Source organism: Pseudorasbora parva, chromosome 2, assembly GCF_024679245.1.
Source record: "Pseudorasbora parva isolate DD20220531a chromosome 2, ASM2467924v1, whole genome shotgun sequence".
Lineage (NCBI taxonomy): Eukaryota > Metazoa > Chordata > Actinopteri > Cypriniformes > Gobionidae > Pseudorasbora > Pseudorasbora parva.
In genome coordinates this window covers 38,759,267-38,769,169 of record NC_090173.1, presented here as the reverse complement: position 1 = coordinate 38,769,169, position 9,903 = coordinate 38,759,267, and the positions used below count along the sequence as shown (strand labels likewise).

At 39.6% G+C, this 9,903-nt stretch overlaps 1 protein-coding gene across 6 annotated transcripts in view; it reads right to left on the bottom strand.

Annotated features, from left to right (window-relative positions):
* Positions 1 to 785: 785 nt before the first annotated feature.
* The window catches only part of cacna1ha (calcium channel, voltage-dependent, T type, alpha 1H subunit a), a 152,844-nt gene continuing 143,726 nt past the window's right edge, over positions 786 to 9,903 (bottom strand). For all 6 annotated transcript variants that reach the window (XM_067419547.1, XM_067419564.1, XM_067419522.1 and 3 more), the window contains 8 exons: positions 7,033 to 7,166; positions 6,859 to 6,929; positions 6,356 to 6,434; positions 5,667 to 5,788; positions 5,303 to 5,587; positions 4,657 to 4,825; positions 4,414 to 4,568; positions 786 to 3,987 (listed from right to left, as the gene is read on the bottom strand). In XM_067419547.1, the coding sequence (XP_067275648.1) occupies positions 3,001 to 3,987; positions 4,414 to 4,568; positions 4,657 to 4,825; positions 5,303 to 5,587; positions 5,667 to 5,788; positions 6,356 to 6,434; positions 6,859 to 6,929; positions 7,033 to 7,166 (2,002 nt within the window). In that variant the 3' untranslated portion in view covers positions 786 to 3,000. The remainder of the gene's footprint in view (positions 3,988 to 4,413; positions 4,569 to 4,656; positions 4,826 to 5,302; positions 5,588 to 5,666; positions 5,789 to 6,355; positions 6,435 to 6,858; positions 6,930 to 7,032; positions 7,167 to 9,903) is intronic.

The following is a 9,903-nucleotide window of genomic DNA, read 5'->3' as shown; positions in this document are numbered from 1 at the left end:
TTATTCAACTAATTATACAAAAAATGTATGAATTAGGTTTTATTTAATTCTATAAACTATAATACTGATATGCCAACATTGTCGCTATATGATAAATTAAAATAAGCTGATAACATCACTGTTTTCTCCAGTACGACTGTACAGCCAAATCTAATTTTGTTGCAATATTATCCTGTTTGACACTGTGAAGCTGCTTTGACACAATCGTGATTGTAAAAGCGCTATATAAATAAAGTCAATTGATTGATTGGTTGATAAAGTGCGTATCATATGCACGTGAAAAACAAAGTAGCATATGCACCCCAAAATGAGTTTTGGCCTATACATTCCACGACATTGCACACTTGTACTACGCATTTTCGTGAAATCCTCCTGGTTTACCCAGTCTAGGCGATTGCCGAAATATAATCCGCATTTGGTGATTAATGGTGAAAAGAGGCTTCCCCGTTGAAAAAAAAACAGCATATGCTGGTTATGTTTTGAAGCATGACAGCTTGTTTGAACTGGTTTATGCTGGTCCTTAGTTGGTCCTGACCTGGTTTAAGTTGGTCTTGAGCTGGAGGTAGTTTCATAGTACCAGAAACTTTTGTCTTGCAGTTGAAAGGGAAAGATTCTGAGGATGCGTCGTTCAGTGCTGCATTATATAGTGAGTGCTCCCAACCCTTAACTCACGAGCTTGTACAATGTTGTTATTCCCCACCCCCGGATTAAAATTATAATGAAATAAAATTAAATATAAAACTGTCTATAAACATTTAAAAAACAATTTACACATTTTCCTTTTGCTATAAAATATTTATGTGTAGATTACAGGGAATATCCCTCAGATTAGTTGTGGTCATTACACAATACAAGGTAATACAATGTAGAAATACAGTTCAATAGCTTTTCAAACACTCTTCCAAACATTTTCCCTGCTTAATCAACCAAGCCATATCAAATCCAAATCAAAATCAAACTTAAACAAGACCCAGCATTAACAGAAAAGAAAACACATAGAAATTACTGTCATCATAAAAGCTTGAGGAAAATGCTTTGATTATTTATTGAAGGGTTAAGGACATGTGGCTGCTTGATGGCAAAAGCTCAAGTTAAAAAAAAAAAAAAAAAAAAAAATTGCTAATAATGTCCACATGCCCAAAGTGATAAAAACACTTTAAGCAATACTACTCCATCCATACAGAGCTATCATTTATTCAATAGCAATAAAAAAACTCTCAACAATCCTCTTGCAAAAAATGTAGATCTAGTACCGTAAGATACAAGAAACACTGCACACATTAGTCTCAAAGCCCAATATTAAACTGATGTCAGATTATGTTGTCAGAGCGCATACTTTTATCAATTGTAATCATTAATGATTTTTGCTTACAACTAAACCTCTTGCACCCATCTCAACATAGACTATCATAAAATATTGCATTAGACAACAAGTGGGTTTACTCAGTTCTACAAAGAGGAATACCTTATAATTACATCTCAGTGCAATTAGAGAAGTCTACAAATTGAAAATATCTGCAAATCGAAATATCAAAAAACTAAAAAAAAAAAAAAAAAAAAACACCCAGATGTGTATATTTCTAAACTTCTTCGTAACATGCAACTGATTTTCCTTCTTCATCTTTTGAGGAGATTAGGAAACGAAGGAAAATAGTTAATTAGCACAGCACAAAAGCTGCATGAACTACTTTAAATCTCAGGTGATACACTGATGACACAGGACATGTGAGTTATATCATTTAAAGAGCAGGATCTTCAGGTGTCCATTACCTGTGAATTTCCAAAAACATCATGGCTTAGTTTAACTATACAAAAATCAAAAATTGACCCCTTCTAAAAAAATTAAAACATACCTTTGTGTTCCTTTCATGAAACATTTGTCTCATCGTTGCACAAGGGCACAAACCCATTTCAAAGCAGAACCGATCAAAAAAACAGATCAGACGTGTACTGATATACACTCCCTTAGTCTTCTGCTTTGATAGTTATAAAGTTTGAACATCAGGAGAAACAAAACAAGCTTACATTTACATTTGAATTACTCTGTCCTTCACATGCAACTTGTGCCACAGCCAAGGGCAACACGATTTTAAAATAGGATGTTGTGGTTAAATTAGGTTATAATGTAGAGTGTCGCAAAAATTGTAATATACATTTAGAGATGAACCTGAGTATGGTAAAGGGTTGTATATGTGAGATGCACGTTACTGGCTATTTTTGTGTAAAAGGTGAGTAACCTAACTGGGTAAAGTTACAGAAACATGTCTAGTGTATTGCACTCAGGCTACAGATCATTTGTAGTTTGGTTCTCATTGGATCTATGTAACACGACACACCCTTCAATAGAAAAATAAAAATCATCTCAATATCAGTAGGCCTAAACAGACTAGAATTAATCCCACAGCTATTCGATAAAAAACACAAAACAAAACAAAAAAACTTGTACATTCCGAAAAGACAACAGAGGACAATTCAATTTGATATGTGCAAAACACTATAGATCTCTATAAAAAATATGTGCATATGAATAGAGCTTGTTTCGTCACTAATACAATATGTTCTCTATTTACACATTATGAGTCAATAAAGTACATAACTTGTACAGGTCTTATTAGTCTTTTAATCTGTATACTCTGTCTTGACAGAAAACATTAGCAATGCTCATGACAAAGAGAGAAAAGACTGACAAATATAATACAAATGATACATAACACTACACATCCTGAACTCAAATCAATGTGATTGAGCACTGGGACTAAAATAAGAACCAGAGTTCCGTTTGGAAACCTGAAATTGCATATCCCATGTTCAACACCCTTCCCGATTACAGTCAAACGTTGTTGCCTCTTTAGGATCGGTTGCCATTCCTGGCTGGCTTTCATGACGATATTACATTTGAAAAAGAAAACTTTGGCTACAGAAAGAGGTCAACATCCCCCATCCAACTTGTTGCTGCACCTTCAAGTGCGAACAGTACAATTTGGCTAAAGCCGATGTCCCTCATTGGGCTGTCCTGTTTACAGAGCTGAAGTCTGTGGATTCTTCAAATCTGCTATCAAAGGGGGGTGGCTGTGTGCTTTCACACAGAATGCCTGCCAGACTGCCTACTGGGGCAGGGTGCGGCAGGGACAGATACTCGGCACAGTGAGAGGGGTGCCGCTCTACTTTGATGAGCGGCTGGGTTGACAGCTGGTTCTCCGGCAAATCCAGTGAGTCCCGCTGCAGGGCCAGGTCATAGGATGGCGTCCTCCTCCGCAGTAACATGCTCTCTGACAGCTTTTTCATGGATGCAAGCGAGGCAGGGGCCTCCATTTCAAATGGAGGCTCGATGGAGATACAGGGAGGGCTCACCTTTTTCTTCCGGGGTATGTGTAACGACTGTCCGCGCATCGGAACGTGCCTCTTTTCGCCGAGTTCTTGACCAAACAGCCCATTATCTCCTGAAGAGCAAATCTCAATCGAGTGCCTGCGATGGTCATCCATACCGTAGGGTTTTTCCAGAAAACCCTCAGTGTCCACACTGAAGCACTTCTTGGGGTCTTTGACACTTAACTCGCCTAAGTTGGCAGCACTGCTGCAATTCTTCACAAGGGTGGGAAGCAACGTCCCTGAGGTGGCGTAAGGAGACAGGGAGTGACTCCGCGCTTCTGCCTGGACCCCTGCCCACAGCCGTGCTGTACTGTTGATGTGGCGGACCTCCTCGTCGGTCGGATCAGCGGAGTTAAACATGGAGCCACTGGGGGTGGTGCTTCTGCTGCTGCCGGCCAGGCTAGGAGATCGAGAAGGGATGTTGTGCTGGCTAAGGGGCTGCTGGAAGGTGCGGACACTGGACGCATGTCCGCGTGGGGGCAGCAAGGGTGACCCCTGAGGGATGCTGGGGCCGGAGATTCGAGGAACATGCAGCTTGAAACTGCCTGTGGTTAACCCTGCCTGTCCCTCAAGATTGTTGAAAGTATGCACGTCGAAGGAGTCATTTTTAATAGCCACCTGAAAGAATAAATATAGGACAGTGTGAACATGTAGCCTGCAATCACTGCACAACAGTAAAAGTACTTAAAGGTGGGGTAAGCGATATATGAAAATGCTGTTTAAAAGTTGGAAGGCCTGAAAACAGCCACGGAGGTTGCTTTGATTTCGCCATTTCCGTTTTTTACATTTATTTTTTATGAAGCATTTTGTTGTGCTTCTGCTATGGTAAATAGACATCCACTCTTGCATTGTGTGTAATGGATGCGAGTAATCTGGGTTGGAGACGGAGCAGGACGATTAGGATTGAAGGGTGAGCTTTGGAGGCGGAGCATTGAAGAGGGGTGTGTGTTTGGGTTGATTTCAAATATCAACAATGTTCAGCAATGACTTTGAGTAATATCGCTTACCCTACCTTTCACATCGATGGGACATGCAGGAGTATACCTGTCTGCGCAAAGTCCTGGCAATGCTGTGGGTTGGAGAGGAAATGGGAGGGGGAATCTTGGGGAGGCAGCAGAATTGAGAATAGGGAGGAACACCAGGGACCTGGAGCAGGGAATGGCTTTCGCATGGCTGGGAGTGGACTGAGGTAATGGAGCCTGTGGAAAAGGTTAGTGAAGACTTTTTGTTCTTTTGTCTTAAGTCAATATTTATTAATGCACAAAGGACTTTATAAAGTCTTTATACCTAAGTCAAGATACCCTTGACAGGTCTCCACTTCTTCCGGTGGATATGGAGCACTGGCTGGCCTCACAGGGCGAAACATGTAGCTGTCATTGGGCAAAGAGTGCATCCTTGACACTGACATTTTCTGTGGAGAGAGCAAATTCTCCTGTGTCCTTTGCATCCCCTCATCCTGTGGAAGAGAAATGTATTGCTCGGCTTTTGCCCTCACACATAAACTCACAAACATCTAGAGCCAAGCTTGCCAGGTTTATTCACCAGCTCACCGCAGTTGACAAAGCAAATATACTCCTTGCCAGAGCAGCCCATGAGAGGTAACAAATGGTTCCTGGCTTCCCCGTAGAGCCCCACTTCTCACTGTCCACATCGCCTCAGCATATTTTCTTTGTATTGTGACAACTCAGCACCCAATAAAACACAAATGCAATTCTGTTGCCTGCAGCTCAGGCGGCTCTTTATAGAGTTAATGGTGCACAGTAAGTGCAAAACTAAACTAAACAAACTAAAACAAATTGGACAAGTTTTGTATACTATGACCAATTCATTATACAAGGGGTTTTCAAACTTTTTGATGCCAAAATATGATGATCCCCTAGTAAGAGACTGAAAATATACTTTAACGAAGTAAACGTAATTCATTACTACCCACCTCTACATAAGTTTCTCTGACTTCAGGCCCTGAAGAACTCCCTGCTGAGATGTTGCTGAGACGCCGATCCCTTTTCATTTTCATCTCCATCTCAATCTCAGCGTCCATTTCCGCATCTTCTTTAGCCTCCTTATTGCTCTCCTCCAGGTGTTTCATCAATACGGCCACCACCACATTAACCAGCACAAACTGAGCCATCAGCACAAAGGTGACAAAGTAGATGGGGGAGATCACAGGCAGATAAGCGAAGCATTCCTCAGGTGGAGAGCAATCTCGCAGAGTGTCCTGTACATATGCAACATGTTAATGACAAACCTGCACCTGAAGGTGAAACCCGTTGAAAACCTCTACTGCACTGTAGTACCTTCATTATGCCACTCCAGTTATCCCCCGTCGACACTCTGAATAATGTTAAAAAGGCCATCCCAAAGTTCTCAAATGTGGCGTGTCGACTAAGTCCTTCACATGGATTGTGGTCAGAGCATTCTAGATAAAAATATTGGTAGACATAGTATAACAAGAGTCAAACATTTTTAAACATCTCACAAAAAGAATCATCACTCAATGTGTTGCTAAAAATGAAGGTAACCTGACAGGGTCCTCTGTATTATCATTAAAGAAGCAAATGAGCTGCAGACACGCCCCCAGACATGTCTGACACAATAATTAGCATTGATTTTAAAGTTGAAGGCTAATGAAAGTAATTAGAGTGCTTGCCCTTTAAGAGAAAGCATAATCCTGTCATTTGTGTTCCAGAGGCTTCTCGCAGGGATACAAGTAGCATAGAAATTTCTCTTTGAGCCTAGAGGCTATCTCACAAAAATGCTACCATTGCAGAAGCAAACTCTAAAGATCAGCGCTAATTTAGCTTCTTCCATTATGACAGTACTGTAGTTTAAGGAGAGCTCTAAAACTAAGAGAAACATTCCCATGGGGGCCAAATTGAAGTATTTCTGACCTAAAAATAAGAGTGGCAGCTAAGGTAGAGCAAAGCCGCTAAAACTGTGAAATGCAGAGCTCAGTTTGAACGGTGGGCAGGATTGCAGCACTGACCTAGTTTTCCAAAAAGCTCCACGCCAAGTGCCGCATAAATGAAGAAGAGGAGCATAAACAGCAAGCCCAGATTTCCCACCTAAAGAGAGGAAGTGCATTATCACAGTATGTTATTAAACAATCAATCATGGGGAGTAGAATTGTGTTAGAGATACTTTATCTCCAACTTATCTCTGTCCTCCCTTATGTCTTACATCTACACAAGAAGCCAAACAAATGCAATTGTGCAGTACCTATACATCTTTCTAAAACAAAATCGCATACACACAACACGACAACAGCATACTTTATATAGTAAAAATATTCTGTCTCTGATATAAACTATATATATATATATGACAATATAATGATAAACATATTTACATATAAATAAATCAATAGAATATAAATGTATAATAAAATACATATTTTAAAATAAAAAATATATATATTTTGATTAATTAATAGATTAATAAATTATGAATTAACAATGAATGAATATAAAACCCCACAAAATTAGGTACCTGTGGTAAAGCTTGCATTACTGTGTCCAACAGGGCTCTCATGCCTGTAGCCATCTTCAAAAGCTTCAATACTGTTGGGCAAAAGCGCAGAAAAACACATCCATTTATAACAGACCATACAAATACATTTTGTATGGTCTGTGAAAAAAATACGAAGCTAAAAGACTGCAGTACCTCTAGCTATCCTTAGCACCCTCATAATGCGGATGATGGTGGGGTTGATTGGCAGCGCTGCATTCATCTTGATCTCCTCCAGTGTGATGCCCATGATAGAGAGCAGGACTATGGCTAGATCCAGCTGGTTCCATCTGCCAACACATTAAAACATCATACAGTTAAAATATGACATCCAGCAACGAGTGTCATTTATCTAATCGCCGTCTGAACATTAAGCAAGCTGAGCAAACAAACCGTACAGATTCATAAGCATATTGCAAATACAACAACATACGGATGATTGCACCTGTACAAGTGCTAATGTGGGATTAATGACAAACAACAGGGATCATGACTCCTTTTAATTTAGCATGTTTCATTTAACTGAAACAAATGATTCATCACAATCCCTACGCATGACATCAGACGCCACATATTAAAACATGACTTAATCACACTGTCACGCTTAATTACAAAGGTGTTTTACAATGTGTTAGAGAGGTTAGTGAAGTTGTTTTGTGATAATACTGTATACATAATTACATTTAGGGTTGAAATACTTGATTAGGTGTTGTTATTGCAGTTATATTCAGAATATTGGCTCAAAAAAAAACTGCAGATATGGATACGGTAATTTTAGGGTGCTTTCACACTAGCACTTTTGGTGCGATTGACATCAGAGTTCAATTCATTTGGAATGATGTGAACGCTGTTCTCGAAACTGGGGTGTGCGCCCACAAACCCTCCAAGTCCACCAAGTCCAAAAGGGTCATTGGGAATACGATTCATGTAAACTCCGGTACAATTCACTGCTCATATGAACGCAATTGTACTAAAATCATAGAAGTGAACCGCTATTGATGATGTGCGATTCATTTGATAACACTGTGTTCTTCTCACTCACTTTCCTGACAAGCGTGACTGACTCACTGAAAGCAGAGAATGTATATCTAATTTCTGCTAGACTCCTGTGCTCTTTGGCATTCTCTTTGGCACATACATTCACGGCAGATAGATGCAAGAGCTGTTATGTGCTGATGCTTTGAAAACAAAGCCAAAAGTTCAAAAGGCAAAATATAAAAGAGGGGTGAGTACTGTTATGCATTTTGCTGCCTTCTCTTGCGTCGTCGCTACTATGCAACAGGAGGGGTAAACAGCTACAGATTTGCTGATGCAATTGTAACGCGGTTCAGGCCCAAATAACATGAGAACACTGTAGCGGGGGCAGGGTGAGCAATGGAATTCAAGTTCAGAACAGGTAATCGAACCAAGTCTGAAAGCACCCTTAGGGCGTTCACACTTGAAGCCTTTTTTTTAGAAGTTTTAAATTATAATCCTATGCAGTAAACCGTGTTTTCAAAAAAGTTGCCAATGCCAATGTCTTTTTCTGCAGCTTAGAGCGTCATTTCAAGTTGACAAAAGTTCAACTTTTCTGATACAAACGCCCTACGTCAAGCACCTTTTTGACAGCTGACAAATGGCATACGAGTAGCAAGACCTGACTCGTTTCCATAACAACAAGAAAAATGGAGAAGGTGCCGGTAGAAACATACTTTTGTTTAGCCTAAAATAGGCCGCAAACCGCACATCATCCAACTGGAGCTTGTCAGTTTTCAGTATAATGTCATGTACCGACAAATATCGTTGTGAACCGACATTCTCCTCCCTGTTAACTTCCAAAGCCAACGCAAGAGCCAACTTTCTCTTTCTCAACATTTTGTATATCTGCACCACACAGCACTCTTGTTGCAGCTGTTGTGAGAGCAACAAAAGACGTCCTCGGCTGCTATTTGGAACCAAAAACTGGCAGGTTTTTTTTTTTACTACGAAAATATTTTTTTTTAAAACTATATCTTCATTGTTATCTTTATAATTATCATTCTTGTGTACGATTTAGCAAATGGAGGGAACGAATTAGTAAAACGTGCGCACAATTTATAAATCGAAGAACTAAATAGTAAATTGTGCGCAAGATTTAGCCTACTAGTTTTTTAATAGTATATATATAGATTTATTTTACAATCTTTTTATAAACTTCTTGATGTGACAAAGTCGTAGTTGCATGGACTGTCAAGGGAGGGGCAGAAATCTCTCAGGTTTCATTAAAATACATTCGAACATGAATGAAAGTCTTAGGAGTTTGGAATGACATTAGGGTGAGTAAATGATGACATTCGTCAATTTTGGTTGAACTAACTCTTAAAGTACACATATTTTGATAGACATATTTTTTTTGTCTGATCTGAGTAACAGTCAGTCATGCATTGACCTCATGTCTTTGTTGGCTTGATTCAATAATCAGTGCACTCCATCTCTGAATAAAAATAAACATATGTTTTGCGCTACATAAAGCTGATGGAGTCTTTAATTAAAGAAATAATTCACCCAAAAATAAAAGTTCTGCTATCACTGCTCACCCTCAAGTTGGTCCAAACTTGAATTTGATGACTTTGAACTTGAACTTGAGTATGAATTTATTTCTTCTACAAAATATTATATTTTAAAGAATGTCGGTAACCAAACAGTTGATGGACCCCATTTACTTCCATCGTATTTTTCCCCTTACTATGGAAGTCAGTGGGGTCCATCAACTGTTTATTAATAATAATAATAATTTATATATATATATGATTTATATAGCGCTTTTCAAGGCACTCAAAGTGCTTTACATTGATGGGGGGAATCTCCTCAACCACCACCAATGTGCAGCATCCACCTGGATGATGCGACGGCAGCCATATTGCGCCAGAACGCTTACCACACACCAGCTGATTGGTGGAGAGGAGACAGAGTGATGAAGCCAATCAGGAGAGGGGGATGATTAGGAGGCCATGAAGGACAGAGGCCAGTGGGCAAATTTGGCCAGGTTCAACTATACCCCCAACTATA